This window comes from Diorhabda sublineata, chromosome 6 (assembly GCF_026230105.1).
Source record: "Diorhabda sublineata isolate icDioSubl1.1 chromosome 6, icDioSubl1.1, whole genome shotgun sequence".
In the NCBI taxonomy this organism is placed as follows: domain Eukaryota; kingdom Metazoa; phylum Arthropoda; class Insecta; order Coleoptera; family Chrysomelidae; genus Diorhabda; species Diorhabda sublineata.
Window position 1 is genome coordinate 5386855 of NC_079479.1, and position 22025 is coordinate 5408879.

The 22025-nt window shown below is 31.2% G+C and overlaps 2 protein-coding genes across 3 annotated transcripts; one reads left to right on the plus strand and one right to left on the minus strand.

Annotated features, from left to right (window-relative positions):
* Nucleotides 1–437: 437 nt before the first annotated feature.
* LOC130445711 (uncharacterized) lies at nucleotides 438–17201 on the plus strand. 2 transcript variants are annotated; one of them, XM_056781537.1, is made up of 8 exons: nucleotides 438–574; nucleotides 5383–8578; nucleotides 9967–10188; nucleotides 11464–11706; nucleotides 11760–11941; nucleotides 13889–14027; nucleotides 14927–15078; nucleotides 16309–17201. In XM_056781537.1, exons 1-8 carry the CDS (start codon nucleotides 485–487, stop codon nucleotides 16360–16362), a joined length of 4278 nt encoding a protein of 1425 aa, XP_056637515.1. In that variant the 5' UTR covers nucleotides 438–484; the 3' UTR covers nucleotides 16363–17201. The 2 variants fall into 2 exon arrangements, with proteins under 2 accessions (XP_056637515.1, XP_056637514.1); XM_056781536.1 differs by lacking the exon at nucleotides 16309–17201 and having other exon boundaries at nucleotides 14927–15405.
* LOC130445712 (uncharacterized) lies at nucleotides 16251–22013 on the minus strand. The gene is made up of 6 exons (XM_056781538.1): nucleotides 21567–22013; nucleotides 21361–21484; nucleotides 19542–19642; nucleotides 19243–19305; nucleotides 18600–18716; nucleotides 16251–17374 (listed from the first exon to the last, which is right to left on the minus strand). The coding sequence occupies exons 1-6, from the start codon at nucleotides 22006–22008 to the stop codon at nucleotides 17259–17261; spliced, it is 963 nt and encodes a 320-aa protein (XP_056637516.1). The 5' UTR covers nucleotides 22009–22013; the 3' UTR covers nucleotides 16251–17258.
* Between the last annotated feature and the right edge of the window lie 12 nt (nucleotides 22014–22025).

Sequence of the window (22025 nt, forward strand, 5' to 3'; positions counted from 1 at the left end):
TTCACATCCAACTTTCACTACCGTTGTATGTTCACCAATAATTTCAATGTACAAGAAGGCTTGTAAATTTCCTCTTCCTTCTCGATTGATTTTTCTGTAAATCCAAACACTATCAAGGAGTAGGAAACTGTGGCCAGTGACGGGGAAGAAGAGTTCATTTTTTTTATATTTTTTGGAGAAACAAAAATTGGAGAATGTGAGTCTCAATTATTAAGATTTTATGTTGTGTCTACCCTTATATACGAGAATATTGTTCGTTATCTATGTATTTTTAGGAGAAAAATCAAAAATAATCGTTGTTTACGTCTGTATTTATTTTTCTTTCATATATAATTCAAATTAAAATCGGGAACTGTCTTGTTACTACGCCACTGTTTCTCATAACCAAAAAAAGGGTTTTATTTACATAAATAATCACTAATGAGGCAATCAAGTGATCTTTGAATATGACATTTATCTAGTATCTATAACCTTAAACTTTAAAATGGAGTTGAAGAAGTTGGATTCAAATGTGATAAATCAAACTCGGAGTTCTTTTTTAATAAATAATTTTTGCCAAGGAGTTGTTGAATTAGTAAGTACTTTTATTTTATGAATTACAAACTTATTACATATATTTTTATTGTAATCCTTAAATGCTTTCTAGAAAAAAAAACCTTTTACTAGGGATTCATTTACATTAATTTACCATTAAATTTGAAGTTTAATTATACAAATTAAAATGTGTTAATGAATTAACGATATTTATTTATAAAGAAAAATATAGTAATAGATTCAAATGAAATTTTGCATTAATAATCTATTATTTAAGAGCATATAACGAGAGCTAATATTCACAATTATTGAGGTTGTACTTTATTTACTAATGAATATATTGAATAGAAATTAAAAAAAATATATATTTTCTTAAAAGAAAATCGTTCACTTTTTGCCACAAATATCAGAACATTAGATTAAAAATGTTGCCTATTAGGATGTTACTGGAACTTGAAGAGAAGTTTTCATACTTTTGTTTACAAATATTAACAAAATAGAAAATTTGACTATTATTTTGATTTTATTTAGACATCAGGAGTTTTCTGTGTCTTTTAGTGAAAATTTAACTTGCAAGTGATGTGGATTCTAAAGATAATCATTTTTTGATTTGAGTTTAATAGTATGACACAATTATTTTCTATAGGTTAGGTTTATTCAAAACACCATATATGTAATACTCCTATTTGGACAGTTGGTATGGGAAAAAACATCCATACGTTATGGTGCCGACAATATTAATATTCTCTCTCGTTCGAGACACTCTATCTGTACTACGCATGCTTGAGAATGCACAGAACCGAGCTGGAACCTCGGAGGATAGGTGGCTATTCTGTCTTCTTTAGTCTGTAGTCTTTACATCATGGTCGGAACAGCTTCCACTTATAGAAACTGTCCATATAAAAGTATTACATATATGCAAAACACTCGAATATCTTTATTAAACGATTTAAACTTATGTTTCTATATAATTGAAGTCATTTAGTACGGTCGTTGGGAAAACTTTGACTGTGGATTACTTCTACTAAAAAAAATTATATGTTTCACTGACTTCAAATAAGAAACTAAATTTTTAAAGCTGTATGTTTACTTTAACTTGCATGTGGTATGGGCCCTAAAGATAATCATTTTTTGAATTGAGTTTAATCGTATGATAAAATTATTTTCTATAGGTTAGGTTCATTCAAAATACTCAAATATCTTTATTAAACTATTTATATTTCTATATAGTTGAAGTCATTTAGTACAGTTGAGCAAACTTTATTTGATTGTGGATAACTTCTACAAAAAAAAAAATTATGTTTCACTGACTTCGAATAAGAAACTAAATTTTCAAAACTGTATGTTTACATTGATTTGATAAAAACTTTGCAGTTACTGCTTGTTTAAATAGAACCAAACCTATTTATTGTATTTTAACCTTATTCTAATAAAATTTTACGATTTTAAAATAGTGTCTTAGCAAATTTAAATAAAAAATATAATAATTTTAATAACACAACAAAATTTTCTTTAAATTATTAGATTATTTTATTAGAATTTTACAAAATATATTTATTTTATACTTCAATTTTTATAACTAAATTTTCAATTTAATCTTGAACGTAGACATATAAAAGTCTCAGATTTTCTTATGCAATAATATTAATACTACTTTCAATCTAATTTCAACCAGTAGTAAATTGCTAAAACTATGGAAAAGTAAACATGAATGAATTATAGAAAAATCAACTAACTGCTGGATATGCTTGCTAGGAAAAAGTAATTCAATACAATATATCAAGGGAAGAAGTTGTTCTGTTTTTGAAAAACTGTTTATTTAATTCACCTGTTTGCTCGTCTTAATAGAATATTCAAGGTCGTTTCTAGTAATTCTTCAAGGTTGGGGCCAAAATATTTTCAGAAAAACATTAATTATTTTACAACACACAATTTTTTAAAATGCATAAAACATAAAATAAAAAGAATATTGATAGAAGATAGTATATAAAAATACGGAGATAATAAACTCTGTCAGATAAAATTAGGTTTTTTCATCGACGTACCAAATGTTGGATACGATTTTCACTAAACGTGTTCATACATCCATACCTCTTAGATAACCTTGTATAACGTAACCAAACCATGTATAAAAAGCATTTTTATACCCATATACCCAACTTTGTAGTAACTTTGCATCAACAACAACATTATATTATTGATTCCGTCATTACTTCTTTATGACATGAAATTCAGGACATATGATTGATTCATTGTATACAAAAGTTCTACAATTAGTACAGGCAAATTAGGCGATTTTAAGCTAAGACCTTAAATTAAATTGGGCGGTTTTGATTTTCTAGATTCTGGTAGGTTTTGGGATACTGAATAAATCTAGAAACTCTTAACGAAATTACGGGCACGGATTTTCAAAATTTTGAGACTTTGAAACTCAAAAAAATTTTGAAACGCGATAACTCGAAAACTATGAGAAATTCAATTAAAACTGCCCTAACAAGAAAAGTAGAGTTCCTAACCTCAAAATTTTCATCTTGAAATGGGTTTAAACACTCAAAAATATTTTGAATCGCGAATAACTCGAAAACTACGTAGAATTCGAAAAAAAAGTGCCGGAGCAAAAAATGTACAGCACAAAATTCTCTACAGATTGGTCTTCAAGCATTTTTTCCTAACCTAAAAATTTTCACCGTAAAATGGGTTGATGTATTCAAAAACATTTTGAATTGTGGATAACTCGATAACTATGAGGATTTCGACAGAAATGCCGGGTCAAAAAATGTGGAGCACAACATTCTGTTCAATAAAGGTTTCAATTTTTGGGTTTGAACGCCCAAAATAAAAAAAAAAGTGATTGAAATAATAATCAACCGAGAACGAAGATCGTGTTCATGATTGCGTTTTTTAAAGTTAGTTGCTTGTTTATATCCATTGATATTTCAAGTGCTTATATGGCCAGTATATTTTGAAAACGAAGTAGTTTTCCAAAAGTTTCCAGTGCGCCTGGAATGTAAATTGGCGGGAATTTGCGAGTGGATGCTCCGGCTTTCAGCATTGAGGGAGATTTACTCAGAAACAGTGGCTCCAACGAAAAAAATGACTGGAGACCTTTTTTGTAGAAATGTGCTCTACAATTTTTGTTCGGGCAGTTTTTTTTTTCGAATTCCTCTTAGCATTCGAGTTATTTGTGTTTCAACAATTTTTTTGACTTACAAGTTCCAAAATTTCGAAAGAGTTAAGAGTTGCTAGGCTTATTCAGTAACCGAAAACCTCTGAGAATCTAGAAAATCAGAAGCGCCCAATTTAATTTCGGGTTTGAATAAAAAATATGGAATGGAATAAAAAAATAAAATAAGTTTGATACAAAACGAATTGAATGATGAAGGTTAAGTTTTTTTATAGTTTTGATTTTGTATTACTAAAAAATCTAATACTAAAATCCGGTCACAATAGGAACGCAAAAAATACTTGTTGTAAATAATCTTTAATACAATGGTTGTTTGAATAATAAACGTTTCGAGGCTCTTTTTGAATTCATTGAATTGAAGTTTGTTATAACAAATAAAAAACATATGATTCTTCAGTAACCGTACAGCCTAGCTATAACATCACTCAATAAGTCGTGTGACTGACACTCAGATGGCGAGGTCATTGTCAAATCCATACGACGTTTACGAAGTACCAACTTTCAAATTCACAGCCATTTAAGTGAAGCTACTTTTGTTATATCCAAAACAATCTCGTGTGATAATTTATCATTGCTTCTTTATGAAAAAAAATTCTATACAAGCTCAGCAATGGCTCCAAAAATGTTATCCGGACTCCATCGAAAAGAACCATTTGTTATTGGTTTGTTGATTTTAAACGTGGTCGTACAGACACCGATGATGGTGAACGTTCTGGTCGTCTAATTGAAGTGTTTACACCAGAAATCATAAAAAAATCCAGTCGATCAAAAACAACAACGTATTGATGATTCAGTGTTCGGCCATGTTGACACGTAATGAATGAGATTTGTTTGCGTCTATATGTGACAATGGCAAAATACAAATCCTTCTACAAACATTGATCATCAACTCGATCGATCTGCTCTCTTGGTCCTTTATCCTGATTCTCTACCATTGTTGCCACTAGTTTGTAATACGCACTTAAGGTGTAGAAACTCTAAGATCCCGAATTCCACTACCGACACAATGCGAAACTATTCACATCCCAAACCCATACGTATCCTACTGACTGCGCCAATTAAGTATTAAATCTTCGAATTTGGATTTTTGAAAATAAAATTACAATTATACTTTTATCAAGCAACGTTTTAGCAAAGAATTAATTATTAAAAGAATTTCAGTTTTTATTATCCTCCGTGTTTCCACAAAGTCAGCCACTACCGAAACAATGCGAAACTATTCACATCCCAAACCCATACGTATCCTACTGACTACGCCAATTAAGTATTAAATCTTCGAATTTGGATTTTTGAAAATAAAATTACAATTACAAATATAGTTTTATTAAGTAACGTTTGAACAAAGATTTAATTATTAAAAGAATTACATTTATTATAAGTCGTTAGCTGTTACGTCATACATAACTCGCCATACAGACATCAGACGGAAAAAAAGTCGATTCGAATATCTGCCATATAAAAGAAGTGGTCCTTAATTTTAGTAGCTGAGTAATTTTTTTTCCTCGCCGGATGGCTGATATTTTAGTGAATCTCTCAACGCATGTGCAAATATATATCCCAAGTGGAGATGCAGTAGTAGTATTTCATATAAACTAGCGGCTAGATTGCATGCATACTTCCAACCTCGAGGATCCTTGTGGTATTCATATATTTTCTTTTTCTAGGTATTAAACAGTTTGGACGCAAAATCAACGTCTATAGCTGTAAGATTAAATCTAATTACGTTAAGGATTCAAGTCGTCGACAACGGAGAAGGGATTACAAGGGAAAATCTTGAACTAGTAGGTCTCAGATATTACACTAACAAATGCAAAAGTTTACAGGACTTGCAACAGTGCATCAGTTATTATGGATTTCGAGGAGAAGCCCTTGCGAATTTGATCGAACTCTCAAAAGCCGTTCATATAGATTCAAGACATAAAAATTGCTCAAACACTTATACAAAAATTATGACTAAAAATGAATGTACTGCAATTAAAAGTGTTATTAAAGAGAGACCTAGTTTCGGAACTACTGTCACAGTAGACGGATTATTCCAAAATTATCCCGTAAGGAAAAATCGAATCATTAATGAATTGGAACTGGAAGAAATTGTTAAACAAATTAAAGGTCTCGTTATAATGCACCACGACATCAATTTTTCCGTTAGAAACGACGTAAATGGTGAATTGATACTAACTAGTAGTAAAACTGACAACATTGTATCGGCTTTTAAACACCTACATCCTGATATCAAAGAGATTGGCACTGTAATGAAAATAACCAAAGGAAAAATAAAAATAAAATCGATGTTATTCAAAAGTTTTTCCCAAAATAAAAGAGTGCAATATATTTTCGTCAATAAGAGACCAGTAATTTCTTCGAAAATAAATAAATGTGTACATAAACTGTTTCAACAACATAGTAAACTTAAAAAGAGTGAACAGTCTTTTCCCGTTTATGTATTGAACATCAAATGTCCGTACACCGAAGTTAATATTTCGTGTAATGCGACCAAAACGACAGTGGAATTCAAAAATTGCGAAAAATTAGAATATTACATTAAAAAATTGATTAATTCATTTTTTGGTATCAGAAAAAGTCCGTTAAAACAAATTCAACAACATACCGTCGAAGAAAAACGAAAATCCGAATGCGGCATATCGCAAATACAGGGATTAGTAAGAGCATTTGGTTATAAAAGAAAACATATCGAATCAGATGACGTACAACCGCGGAAAATACCTAAAAATATCGAAACTAACCAAGAAGAAGAATACGATATAATTGAATCAACCCCGTTCGTTAAAAAAAATAATTTCAATTTTAAACAACCCCTTCCGATAACTATAGCACCCAAAGAAATTAAATCTAATCGAAGCGATAAATCCATTTCCATATTCACCAACGACGAAAACAAAGGAAAACATTTGATTATGAACATGTTTTTAAAATCAACTCAAGTGTATAAAAGCGAAGAAGATATAAGAGATTTAAGTCAGGACAGTCAGGAAACTATATACAAAGAAGAATCGAATATTCTAATGAAAAATAACGTCGAAACTATGTTTGACGGTGAAAAAAAAGCCATGTCGATGTCCGTTAACGTTAAAAGTACCACGAAAATAAGACAATCTAAAAAAAACGTACTTTCTAAATGTCTACAAACGAGTTTTAACAAGAACGTGACTTCTAAAGCTCTACAAACTACTCTTAACGAAGAACATAATTATAATTGTCGTTTAAATGATAATTATACTTTAGTTCTATCAAACGAAGCGTCACCACAATTCAAATTTTTATACAAAGAACCACAATTAATGGATAATTTCAAATTCGACTTGATGGAAATGTGCAGGTGTACTTGTCGCGAAAAAATGTTCGATTTCAGTAAATTACATACCGAAAAGTTATTTGTCCAACCTAAAATTGGTGAAACTAGTTGTTTTTGGAGTATAAAAAAGAGACCTAAAGTTATTTCTTATCATAAATGGTCGAAAACAAGTCCTTATTTCAATCTGAATCACCATCAACCAAAATCGAATTATGATGGTCCTTTTTTTGACGATTTATATCGCCAGCAAATCAAAAAACAACCTCAAACAATTGAATCTTATAAATGTTTCAAACCCCACTATAAGAGTACTCAAAATAATTCGCATCAACCTTGTACATTAGAAAATAATTTACATCACCCACGTATACAAGAAGATATTTTACATCATAAATATACACAAGAAAATATTTTATATCACCCCCGTATACATGAAGATAAATTTCATCACCCCCGTATAAAAAAAAATAAATTGCATCACTTCCGTTTTAAAGAAAATAATTTTCATCGATCCCGTACACTAGAAAATAACTTGCATCACCCCCGTACAGAAGAAAAGAAGTTGCATCAACCCCGTAGACAAGAAAATAATTTGAATCACCCACATATACAAGAAATAAATATTAATCACCCTCGCACACAAGAAAATCAATTTCATCACCCTCGTACACAAGAAAATAATTTTCATTACCCCCGTATACAAAAAAATAATTTGCATCAACTCCGTACACAAGAAAATAATTTCCATCCTCCCCGTACGCTAAATAATAATTTGTATCATTCACGTACACAAAAGAATCATTTGTGTCAACCCTGTATGCACGAAAATAATTTGCGAAACCCCCGTAGACAGGATAATAAATATCATCAATCACGGATACAAGAAAATAATTTGCATCACCCCGGTATGCAAGAAGATAATTTGCACGAGTCACTTACTCAAGATAACAATTTGCATCAACACTGTACGCAAGACAATAATTTGATTAAACCCCGTACAAAAGACAATAATTTGCATCAGCCACTTAAGCAAGAAGATGATTTGCATCAGCAATTTACAAAAGAAGATAATTTGTATCACCCCTGTAAACAAAAAGATACTTTGCTCGACCCACGTACTCAAGCTAATAATTTACATCACCACAATACACAAGAAAATAATTTACAATACCCTCGTACGCAAGAAAATAATTTTACAGTTTCCAAATCGAAAAATTCAACTGAATCATTTGGACTCACCAATTTAACCCCATGCGGTTCACCCTCGAAAAATATAAATTTTGTTGAAGATGCAGAATGTAAGGAAAACGAAAATGCAATTGAAGAAGATATGGAGAAAAATAATTCGGAATTAGTTATAACTTTAACGGACAAAGAGAAATTGTGTATGTTAGAAAAAGATTTGGCAGAGGAAAAAAGTATTTTGATGAAAGAATTTTTGGAATGGAACAGTCAGTTTACACAAAACGAATCTCTCGAAAATGATGAAGGAGATTGGATAAAACGAACATGTTTTGGTAGGAGGTGTTACCTAAATAAACAAACAGGTATTTATTGAAGGTATTACACTATAAAAATTGACGCGCGTCTTAGATTGTTATCAAACTTTGAAAGCAGTATAAAAAAAATTGAAATTATAAGGTTATGTTGACGTGCAGCAATTTTTCTGATACTAAGACTATGAATAAATAGTTTCGCAACGTTAAATTTAATTTTGACCATAGGTCAACCAAATCTTATCATGACCCTGACTTGGAACATCAAATGTGGTTACGTCATATATGTATTACTGCTATATGGACAGTTGGTAAGGGAAAAAACGTCTCTACGTTACGGTACCGACAATATTCATTTTCTCTCTTGTTCGATACACTTTATCTATACTGCGCATGCTTGAGAATGCGCAGAACCGAGCTGGAACCTCGGAGGATAGAGAAAGTATCATTCTGCCTGGCTCAGACAAATAGTCAAGAGCGTAGAGCTTTAAATTGCTGGGGAGAAACAGTAAAATATACCGCCTCTGTCAATAGATAATTTGTTCAATAATTGCTTAATTCAAATCTTTTCTTAAATACTAAAAATACTGAACACAATGTTTATACTACCACTACACCAACACTCACGATTACACTTTCGATCGAAGCGCGCGTCAGACAATGAGAGACCATCTTGAATTCTTTAATCCATTAAAAAAAAATAAATATTTATATAGAAAAGTATTATTTCTGCTGAAAAAAGATATATTAGATCAGAGACCTGATCTAATAGACCTGATCACAACGGGTCAGCGCCATCTGCCACAGTACACAGGAAATTAACGATTCATTAAAACATCGATTCGTCAAGAAAGCTGTGCCATCGAGTTTTTTTTGGTCTGTATATATAAATCACAACCAATGAGAACTAGGTTAGATCAAGATCGATAATCTGGAAATGATTTTATACAAAAAGCTTTTCTGACACAAACACGCTGCAATTATTGCTAGTAAAGCATTCCGACTAAGGAAAACAGAATGACAACGATTTCTCTATCCTCCGAGGCTACAGCTCGGTTCTGCGCATTCTCAAGCATGCGCAGTATAGATAAAGTGTATCGAACGAAAGAGAAAATGAATATTGTCGGTACCGTAACGTAGACACGTTTTTCCCATACCAACTGTCCATATAGGAGTATTACAATATGCTAAAAATACTATAAAATATTTACCTAGAAGTTCATTACACTTTTTACATTACAGGTAAACAGCTGATGAAAAAGGTTAAGTTGATTTGCTATAATACCTGATTTAAACGTGTGCAATGATAAGTTTTGATGCTGCATCAATTAAGATGAAGCTCACATCAAAATTGAACCACGTGACCTCATTTGACGCTTTAAGTCAGCGTCGAGCGATACCATGAAATTACATCTTGAAAATTTATTCTTTTTTTTAAGGTTTTATAACATATTCTAATCCAAAAATAAATGAAAAATTATTTGTATTAAGTGAACGATACGAATTTTTACCAAAAGGTATGTCTCCAATTTTGAAAGAAATAAAACCGGTAGACAAATCTTTAAGTCAAAATGGAAAAGAAACTTTATCGGACTATATTATGGAAGTATACAAAAATGAGCTTTTATATATCAAATGGCAACATTATCTAAAAGATATGGGTAAGTAAAATTTTATTACGTAATATTGTTATAAACAATTTGCTGTTTATATGAAAGTTGTTAACTAGTTTTTTTCTTGTTGCGTTGTTTATCAAATAGATGGCGTTAGAATTGTATTTTGGGAGTATTCACTGATATATTGATAGTGACCGTAAGTGCAAGCGTGGCCCGTGAAGTGAGACAACTGATGACTACTTCTATCTCGATCTTTTTATTTACAGCGTCGTGCGCAAACGTCGCGTCTGTAATGGCAAGTGAGGAAGGGTAAGACACCTTCCGCAGCTTGAAATATACTTATTGTATTGAATTTTGTTTACGCATGTTCCATTCACGATCACGCGCATTAGACTCAACGTATAATAAGTGTGTGGAGTGAAACCGACGCATATATATCTATACCGTAATGGTTATTTGTTTTAACCATATCAACGCCACCTATATATATAATCTTTAACTATTAATTTGGTATGAGTATAGGCATGCGCAATTCACATACTTTCTGTATTGTGCCAACTTTAGAAAGAAGAGGATTTAAGGCAGAGCTATCTTTGTTTCTCTGTGCGGTGATTGGTGAAATGAGATAAGAAAGTAGCGAAATAGGTGGAAGGAATTACTATACAAGAAGGAATATTTGAGAGAGATAACTGTACTGTAATATTCTCTGTATCTCGTTCTAATAAACCACAAATTTCATCAAAAGCACAGTCTAGTATTATTATGTCTATGCGTCACAAACATATATGTAATACTCCTATATGAACAGTTGGTATGGGAAAAAACGTCCGTACGTCACGGTGCAGACAATATTTATTTTCTGTCTCGTTCGAGACACTTTATCTATACTGCGTATGCTTGAGAATGGAAGTCCACTTGGAATTCTTCTTTTTTGCTCATTCCATAAATGTTTTATCGGATTTAGGTCAGGATTGTATACTGACCACTTCATAACCTGAAAACCGTTTTCAGTACAAGTACAGTACAACATAGATTGCTAAAATTTTCTCGATATATCTATCGGCCGTTAAATACCTTCTTCCGTGAACACAATGAAGACAGGGTCGGTTCGTGCTCCTATGGAAACTGCACTCCAGATCATGCAGGAACCACCTTCATCAGCACTTCGCTCTTGAAAGCAGCAATCTGCAAATCGCTCTCCTGGTCTTCGGTCGCTACCATGAGGGTATATTCTGGTCTAACTCATCTGAGAACAGAACAGATTTCTATTGTTTCCACGCCGAATTCAGATGATCCTGTTTATATTTAATGTAATTGCAGATTCTAATACATTCTTCGAAAATTTATACAAGTTGAAATTGTATGAAAACTGTATCCCGAACATCGTTGATACGAAAAAATGTGACGAAAACGGAATAAATTTTACAAGGGATCTATTCACAGATATCCAAATTATAGGACAATTGGACAAAAAATTTATTATTGCGAATAATGAAAATATGATAATTGTATTTGATCAGCATGCCGTTCACGAACGAATACGCCTGGAACGTTTATCAAAAAGTTAGTTACATATTTTTCTCTAAATAACAAACTTGATTATATTTCTTTTTTAGTTTATAAAAATGCCAAAGCCTTTTGTGAAGAACCGGTGCTTTTATTTTTACCCCAGAACGATATTTCTTTGTTAAAACGGTGTGAAACATATTTAAATTATGTCGGTATATCTTTGGATTGTTTATCAAATTGTGTTCGTGTGATCGAAATACCTCTTTGCGTTTACATCAAATATCAACAGGTAACGTAGTATTTATAAATGAAATTCGAAAATCGTCACAACAGAAATTATTTATTCACTTCTAAGTCCAGTGATTTTTTCTTGAATTTGGTTTCGAAGGGGCTTGACTGGCAAATTTTCTTGATTATTTTCAAATAATTAAAGCTAAATATAAACCATATGAATTCGCAGCAATTACTAATTCTGATCTGTGTGAATATTGCAGTTATTGATTTCTACTTTGTGAGTGGTATAAATAATGTTAATGATCGGCTCCTTGGTGGTCCTAACAATCCTACAAATAAGTTATTAGTCCAATTATTATCATATCTTTTGGAATATCACCAAATAATATTCCGTGGACGTTTGAAATACATACTAAAGTATAATATATTTTCTTTTCTCCATTCAATTAAAACCACTTTTCTTTAAAACTCTACCTAGCGTCGTGGCCCAGAACCTTTCTGTAATAAAGAAATATTTTATAAGAAACGGTGTTCAAAGGAGGAGGAAAGAAATGCTCAGGCAGTGCCTTCCTATGATACATTAAACATTTCTTCAAAAAGTTACGACAAGATACAAAAAGTTTTTGGATAAAAGCTTAAACCACCTTCTCTGGCTACATCAGAAATTAACCGTTCTGTTGATAAAACCCTTACTTGGTACATTTGGAGCACTATCTAGTGGCTATAACAGTGTCATGGCCAGAGGCCTCTCTATAGTGTAGAAAAGTGTTCTTTTAAGACAGAAGAAATTGAAAGAGAAGTGCTCTGACAGTACCAGCTGGATCCAAAAAGTATTTGAGTACCAGCAAAAACAAATTACATCTCTTCTCTGACTTCCTTATGGTGTTCTGCTGCCTCAAAAAGCACCTGATAAGATTGGGTCCAGCAGAAACTAATTCCTCTGTGGATAAGAGGTCTTCTTGGTATGTTTGGAGCAATATCTAGTTATTATTCCAGTGACAAGGTCCAGAGTCTTTCTGCAGTGTAGAAAAAGGTCCCTATAAGAAAGAAAATAAAGGAGGAGTAGTCTTGATAGTACCCGCTGGATTAAAAAAGTATTTAGGTACCAGCAAAAACAAATTACATCTCTTCTCTGACTTCCTTATGGTGTTCTGCTGCCTCAAAACGCTCCTGATAAGATTAGGTCTAGTAGGGACTAACTATTCTGTGGATAAGACGTCTTCTTGGTACGTTATGAGCAACATCTAGTTGTTATTCCAGTACCAAGGCTCTTAGCCTTTCTGTAGTATAAGAAAATGTTCCTCTGATAAAGAAACTATAAAGAGGAGTACTCTGACAGAACCCACTGGATCCACAAACTATTTGAGTACACACAAAAACAATCTGCACCTCTTCTCTGGCTTCCTTATGGTATACTGTCACTTCAAGGAGCATCTGATAAGATTAGGTCTAGCAGAAAATTTTTATTTTGTAAATAAGACATCTTCTTGGTACGTTAGAAGCACTAGTCTAGTGACTATTAATGTTTCATGGTCGAAAACTTTTTTGTAGGGCAGGAACATGTTTTTATAAGAAAAAGGAAGTTGACAAAGAAGTACTCTGGCACTATCCGCTGGTTCCAAAAATATTGTGCTTTTGTTATTCATAAACTTTTGTCTATAAATTGTTACCAATTTTTAGACTATAAAGCATTTTCTCTTTCTCTACTTGTGTATAAGCAAAAACAAGTTATACCCCTTCACTGGCTTCTCTTTGATGCACTGCCACCTAAAAAGCACCTAATTAAATTAGGTCCAGAAGCAGAAGAATTTTTTTTGTGGATAAGACTTGTTCTTGGTACGTTGGAAGCACTATCTAGTGGCTATTAGGTTCAAAAAGTATTTGGGTATAAGCAAAACCAACCAAGGAGCATCTGATGATGTGTGTTAATGAAGTGAAAAGGATGAAACCGTTTAAATTATGTTATAAAGTCGAGTCAAACAAATTCTGATACTTTTTTTAGGAATCCGTAGAATCACTCAATAATTTTATCAAGATCATGATAAACGAAGTACTTGAACTTTTGAAATCAACTAGAGCTGCTACTTTGAAAATTTTACCTAGGGTAGTACAAAATATTGTGAATTTGGAAGCTTGTAGAGGTAAACGTTATTGAGTAATATGTATAATTTAAAACAGAGTTTAGATAAATTTATTTTTATTACAACAACTAATTGGAACATTAAGGTCTGGTTGTGGAACGGAAGTGACGTTCACGGGCTACGTCGTAGTAACCTTATCGTCACGCCTAACCGCAGGCGATAACATCAACATCAAAGTATCGAAATACGGGGTGTGTTAACAAAAAAGTGAAGAAGTGAGGTAAGGTGATAACGGTAAAATTGAAATACGGGGTGTGTTAAAAATGTGGCGATAACGACCTTACAAAACATGTACGTCATACCCCGCCTTTTTTAACACACCCCGTATTTCAATTTTACCGTTATCACCTTACCTCACTTCTTCACTTTTTTGTTAACACACCCCGTATTTCGATACTTTGATGTTGCGGTTAGACGTGACGATAAGGATACTATGACGTAGCCCGTGAACGTCACATCCTTTCTAGAACCAGCCTAAAGCATTTACTTCTATTTTCCTATTTTGAGTCAGTAAGGATACTACAGAAGTTTCTATATATAAAGATGAAGGCCAAAATTATGCCTTAACCCCCCAAAAAAGAAAATATATATTAAAATAAAGTTTTTGGGATTTAATGTCATGATGTATTTAACTTGATGACATTGTACGTTTTGCTCAGATAAATTTTTATTTGAATTATGATTGTTTCAAGAAATTCGAGCTTTCAACCACTTCACCTGCCCTCTTTCGTTTTATTTTCAAAAACGCTGAATAATGGATTGAGGTGTTTTCACAGCTAGATACAGTTTAATTCAAAAAATATTATCAAAATTGAACTCTCTCCTAATTCAAAAAAAAGTTTATACTAACTATAACGCAAATATGGTTTCCTTTATTTAAAAAATTGTCATTTTTAAAGGAGCTATCAAGTTTGGAGATTATTTAAACAAAAAAAAATGTACAGACCTATTACAGAAGCTATCATTAACCGAACTACCATTCCAATGTGCACACGGAAGGCCTACTGTAACCCCTCTAATAAGACTTGATTCAAATTCGAAAAGAAATAAGGTGAGTGATATTTTTTATGATACTATGATTGTACTTCCAGGTATAACAAACAGCATAGAGAAAAAATTTTCATTATCAATATTAGTGAGTTCCAAAATTGAACTATCCCACAGAATAATAAACATAATTAAAAAACCTTCGAATAAGGAAAAATGTGTGTATTTCTCGATATACAACAGGCTTTCGACAAAGTTTGGCATACTGGTCTCTTCTACAAACTGATACTACTACTATAATTACCCAAACAAGTTTAAGATTCTTTTATTTATTTTTTGGTTTCCTTTTTCACTTCTATATGTCAATGTTGAAATTGTTATTGTATTGTATACGTTCAGTTTTACATTCTTTGATATCTCCTTATTGAACACCGTTTTATTCAATATATGTTTGTGGCTTTTCCTTATTCAGTTTGTAATATAGGCTATAAATACTAACAGGAGTGTTATCGGGACACTGTCGCCTCAACAAACACCTGAAGACGCTAGACTTAGCAGATAATGTGACGTGCAGATTTTGTTGCACAGAACACGAAACCTCTACCTCCATTATTTCGAAGTGTGAGACACTACGGAACGGAACTACGGAAATAGAAGAAATCTCTAGCAATCACAGCCATCCCACATTCGAGATTTTTTAAAAGGAGTGTGATTAACGTATCAGCCGTAAACACTGGGTTCTCAGCATCGCAGCAAGAAAGAGGGACGCAGACGCAGGGTCGCAGTGTATATCATACTCCAAAATCCATACATACAAGCTCCGCTTCTATTTTGCCGTACTGTTCCAAGGTATTCAAAAGTTGTGACTTGTTCTTCTTTTGCCATGAGTCTAACTTTGTTTCCATTTTGCAATTTTTCTATGTCTTCTATCCAAATTATTGTTAGTACTTTCATCTTTCTGTGATTTTATGCCATAATTACAATGTCGTGTGCATATAGTGAGCCTTGTAAGTTTATTGAGGTCATGTTTGTTTACATCATACATAGTATTTCGTCCATTGTTAGAACTGCAGAACCCCTTCTCTGTGAATACGAGGCAGTCTATCGATAAAGATTACAGTACTAACATTTACGGTTCTTAAAACTAGAAGTGGTAAACTGACTTACTGACTGGTAAACGGTCTGGGGTAGAATAGATCAATAAACTCAAGTTTTAGAGAGGCCTTTCGACACTAGCTCATCTAATCTAATATAAATTTTATTAAATTATTAATCTACTGCTTTTATGTTTCAGATCAAACCCATAAATTTCCGAAGTTTACAAAATTTGTTGAAAAATAATAGTTAATTAACTATATTCCAATAATTTTTAATGAAGGGTGATTTGTCTCAATGAAAAATCTTCAATTGAATAATTTGAATAATCAATTTATCATAGTTCCATACGTATACCCTGATTATTAAAGGGGATTTTTCAAGCAATTAATCACTCTCAATTGAAAGTTGTTGGTATATAGTTAATAATGAATATTAAAAAATAAAATAAAGTTTAATAATTTCAATCGATATACAAATTAAGTTGAAATAAAATTTCTTTATATTTTACTAACATGCTTAACACTTCTTGCTATTGATTTATATCAAAATTGTTCAAATCTATATAATAATTTCATTATTAAAATATAAAGATATATAATATGCAATATTATAACAAATTTCTCAAAAACGACTCCTTTAAACATTGGAGCCATCTCTGTTACATTAAAGTATGAAAAAAATAAATATATTGTCAAACAAGATTTAATTATCCTTAATGACATGAAAAGATTAACCGATACTGGATTCATTAATTTTTAGAGTTACAACGCAATTAATGTATTGATTCATGACATAATGGTGACAACAAATACATAATATATATTATAAACACACTGTATATAATACTAATACCATCTAGTTCTTCGAGCCTTCCATAGATCGCTGAGTTGTACCCGGCTCGAAAGACTAGATGCTGTAATTAATGTTTTGATGTGATGGTAGTAGATAATGTGTTTAATATAAAACATAATAAACATCAATGTTACAAAATCAACAGACTCTGAAAAAAATATTGATTGTAGATTTCCAAATTGATAATTATTATTATATACTATAGATTCTATTCAAATAAAGTGCTATTGAATTTTTTTTTCGAAAATTTTAATCTTTCATGTCTTAATTTTCATTGGAATGAAAAAAATTTGGTCATCCAAAATACTTCATTAATTCTTCAGAGTCCATCCATTGAGAGGGTGAATATAAGCGTCTTGTTTTTCTGTGTTGAAGAGAAAAGTAGTTTTGTTCACATCTACTATTTTCCGCTAAAAAGAAAAAACAAATTAATCTTTCCATGAAAGAATTGTGTTACGAACTCGTCCACTGATATAGATCGTGAAGCCACTCCTACTCTAATATTTTACTAAAGTTAAAGTCTTTTTGTTTGTTCACGGCAAACTGAAGATTTTCCGAAGTCGAAACTTCTAGAATGTGGTTTTTATATATAAAGCGTAAATCTACTAACCGTCAGGCAATAACTTGATACCATAGTGAAAACATTGTGGGATAGTGAAAAGTGAATAAAAAAGTGTATTTAAATTAAATATTAGTGAGTAGTTGAGTGTGTAAGTGTTAATGGTAAGTAAGATGTATAAATTCATACTACCAGTTTTGTGATTGAAAACTGTTTATTTAAATAAGAACATTTCAAATTACAATTTAATTGGCCTGACAAAAATTCAGTAAATCATCATAAATAACAATGGGTAAGGAATCTTTAAGAATAACCCTATACCCTTTTGAAATAATTAAAATTTAAATTTATTAGTCTGACAAAAAGAGCAGATTGCTTAAAACATAGAATCCTTAAAGGAAACCAAAACTTTTGTGTTTCAACCTTTTTTTGCAAGCAATTATAAAAATGGGTCGATTGTGTTCAACGGATAATCCTGTATTGTTTTGAAATAATCCCAGCTTCAATTTACTAGTCAGACGACAAGAAAAGAATCTTTAAAGGAAATCAAAACTTTCTATTTAAACCATATTTATACAAGCAATTGTAAAGACGGGTCAATTGTGTTCTTTGGATATATATTCAAAAATGGCAGAAAGATAATTCACTTTTACAGTTATTGTCGTTGATTAGTTCCATTTTCCTTCCTTCCTTATGAATTCTTAATGAATTGCCTTCTTCTTATAGGTCCTGGTGCGTTTTTGTTTCTATAGCAATTTTTCTCCATTAAGTATTTCCAGTTTATTACATAATTTCATAGATGCTTCAAGTTCAATTTTCCCTTCGGTGTTTTATCTATTATATCCAGTTATTTTTCTTTGTGTTGGCATTTCGTTCCAGAATATGTGTTCATATAATTCAATTCTATTTTTTGTATCCCAGTATCCTATCAAGTACATGGTTCATCAGTGGTGATACATTAAAATTTAATTCTTTTTTGGGGTCCATTATTCATAATTCATGTTTCAAAAATTGTACACAATTTGGGTGTAATTTTTTTTCGAAAGCTACAACAATAAGGTATTTAGTAAACTTACGAGCAGTGAAACTTTTGTTAGGATTCATCCAATTTCTGGCTAAAGATTTCGACAGGCTACTTGATACTTGAATTTTTGGTTTAAAAAATTCCACAGTTGTAGAATCGAATAGATTTTCTAAAACACATGGATTATATGTTATTAGATATTTTCACAGATTTGATATTTTGGGAAACATAATTCAAATATTATTTGTAAAACAATGGACTTATACTAAAATACAAATAATTAAATCGATCATTTAAATCAGAAGTTCCCAAACCACTTTCAAACTACTTCCTAATTTTAATTGATATATTTACACCATATTACAAATTTATCAAAAAATCATATCTAACTATGGAAATTCAAGTACACTGCTGTTGTAAAGCTCCCCATAGATCTCTGGGGATGCACCTGGACTACTTTGGAAATCACTGATTTAAATAATAATTAATAACCGATAGTTGAATCTAATTATGGGTGAAATATGAATGAAAATAACAGATATTTTTGATAAAGATTTTGAGAAAAAATTATTTTATCAAATATTACAAGATCTAAGAAAAACAATACCATCTTGTATTTTTTTGTCTACATTAGTAATAATTCAAATTAGTTTTAAAATCAGTTGTTTACCACTTTAGTTTATTATTTTTAGTACCTGGGTCTGAACGTTTCGTACTTTTTCTGGAAACTTCTTCAATTATCTTTGTTGTCTTGAGTGCTAAAAGGTTATATTTTTTAGACATTTCTCATTTTGAAAATATGATCACAATCCACTAAAAAATACTAACTCACTTAATATCATACAAGGCACAAAATTCTGCATATATAAACATTTCTAATTCAATTAAAAATGCACTTTTAATTTATTAATTGTACAAATAAATATACAATGAATTATAAAAATAAGAAAAAAAATTATTTCAATTCAAAATTCATTTTAGTATCATTACATACATTTTTTTTTCTCGGCGCTTTTTTTAATCCTATCAGAGTGTCTCACAGACGTTCGTTTAACAGCTTTTCTTGAACTTTTCTGTGAGAGTGTTTCACCAAACCTGAAAATATAAATAAATAATTTGTCTATTTAGGAACGATAATAAGTAATAATGTGGAAATAAAAGTAAACAATTTCTCAAAATAAACATAGAGAAGCAAAATGAAACAACACATAAAACATTCAAGTAAATAACAAATATATTTAACCTTCTTATAGAAGATTTTTTAAAGGATCGATCCGTATTTTGTTTTCACTTATTTCTACTACAGAATGGTACCATGTATACCATCTCATCCTCTCTTTTCTATCTCTCACTATTTCCTTCCAATTCATGGGCTTCAGTACTTTCAGGTATTCATATATTGTATATTCATCCATTGTAAATTTTTATTCTAGCAGTTTTACTGAGATCCCTGTCTTTTACTTAATATTTTCATTATAATTAATTACTTGCTTCAATTATTTCATTTATCTTTATATTGTTTCCTGTATACCAATCATTCGATGTATGCGAAAAGTATATTGTCCTATTTTTATTTCCATTTTATTTTCTATATCTCACCTTGCACTTAACATATATTTTGCTTCATCTTGGTTAATGCTTTGTCCTCTGGTTTTTGCTTCCTTATTTACCTTCACTATTTATTTTTCTAAACAGTCTTTGTCTCTTGCTATCAACACTAGGTTATTGTCTCATTTGTGTTTTTAGGTTATTTTTATATTTCTTTCAGTTGTTCTAATTTCTGCTATTGAATTTTCTATAATCATTTATGTCGACCTAATTAATTATTCTGAAATACCAATTTTCTTCATTTCTTTTGATGATGTAGAAAACTTATCAGATGCCAATCAAAAGTAAATATTATTCTATATTGTGGTAGTGGCATTTCTTTATTGTTTGTGTTAATAATATTATTTCTTTCCTATCAGCTTTCTGTATGTCATGTTTACTTATTAGTGATGTTAGAGTTTAATAGGTCATATTTAATAATAATATTGGTCTGGAGTTTTCACACTGTTCACACTTCTATACATATCAGTACTATTTGACATTTCTTCCAATCCTTTGAAATTGTTTCCTCCATCCATACCGCAACTAGAAATTTATAGCTACTTTTTAATAATGTTTCTCTTCCAAGTGATTTATTGTTAATTTTCTCATTTCCTGCCTTTGCACATAAATTTTTTTATGCTTTGACCATAATAATATGCATATATTTGACTTCTTTAATACCAAATATATTACTTTGAAAATAATGCATTACAATTATTTAAAATAAAATACATATGAGTGGTGAGGAGCCAAGGGCCATTAAGCACTGAAGTACCCCACGTGACATTACCAAAAGCCAATGTCCTTTGAGAAACCTATCAGGCACTACCAGGCTTTACAGTTTCATCCTCCTCTAAGCACCAGTATTACTCTGGATCGTCTGTGATGCTCATGTTGTGGAGATGCCACCTTAGATGTCCTTGTTCAGTTAAAAATCTGGTCAATGGTCATATTGCACGCCTATTTTATTAGAGCAGTTGTTTGATAAGAGAGGCTTTTACTTGTGATATAAGTTGTGTATTTAATCAAAATTGAAACACTATTATTTCACAAACTTCAAATTTATCTACAAAATTGAGATTTTGCACACTTGCTCAATTCTGAATATTATTTTAATATTTCATTTAAAAATAAAATAGTAACATTTCATATAAAAATTGTGAAAGAAAGAGGTAGAAAATAAATGAGCTATTATTCATGTCTAGAAAATAAGAAATACAAACCTAGAAGGTGTTAAGATAATAGATTCCTTTTCTTTTGGCTTATTTCTATTTACATATTTATCATCATTTCTATTACTTAATTTTTTACACAGTTGAATAAGTTCGTCATATTCTCCAGTTGCTTCTAAAAAATGTTTAAAATAATACATTACATTATATATAATTACGAGTTATTATCTGATAAATTAAGATCTATGAAAATATACCTAAATTGGCGCAAATTTCTATCAGGCCCTTTAAATCACATTCTTTGGTCAAAATATCACATTGAACTTGAGCATCAGAAACCTGCTTCTTAGGATCACTATTTATAATTTTTATTGGGCTACTAGAATTTATGGCAATAGGCATTGTTGTTTTCACAACTGTTGTGTCATTTTTAGTATTTCCTGGTATTTCTGTATCAAACTCTGATTCTGATTCGGAATCTGTAAAAGCTGGTTCTTCATCTAAGAAGAACATACTAGATGTCATTCTTCGTCTCGAAGATAAATCAATTTGTTGTGGCGTTAGAATTTTTTCATTTCGTAGAATTATCATTTTTCCAGACATGTTATAGAAGTTAATTGTGACATATATATATATTTGAAATTTAACCTCACAAAACAAACCGTTGGGAAACAAAGCAAGTACAAAGCCACAGAACATACCCATGCACAGAACTA

What these genes read in the sequence shown, in the direction of transcription:
- LOC130445711 (XM_056781536.1), top strand. Translation starts at nt 485, where the DNA reads ATGGAGTTGAAGAAGTTGGATTCAAATGTGATAAATCAAACTCGGAGT. An exon ending in TTACCTAAATAAACAAACAG is followed by an intron (nt 8,579 to 9,966) that starts GTATTTATTGAA and finishes CTTTTTTTTAAG; the next exon opens with GTTTTATAACATATTCTAAT. An exon ending in GAATTTGGAAGCTTGTAGAG is followed by an intron (nt 14,028 to 14,926) that starts GTAAACGTTATT and finishes TCATTTTTAAAG; the next exon opens with GAGCTATCAAGTTTGGAGAT.
- LOC130445712 (XM_056781538.1), bottom strand. Translation starts at nt 22,008, where the DNA reads ATGTTCTGTGGCTTTGTACTTGCTTTGTTTCCCAACGGTTTGTTTTGT. An exon ending in ATTATCTTAACACCTTCTAG is followed by an intron (nt 19,643 to 21,360) that starts GTTTGTATTTCT and finishes TTATATTTTCAG; the next exon opens with GTTTGGTGAAACACTCTCAC. An exon ending in TACGAAACGTTCAGACCCAG is followed by an intron (nt 18,717 to 19,242) that starts GTACTAAAAATA and finishes CATGTGTTTTAG; the next exon opens with AAAATCTATTCGATTCTACA.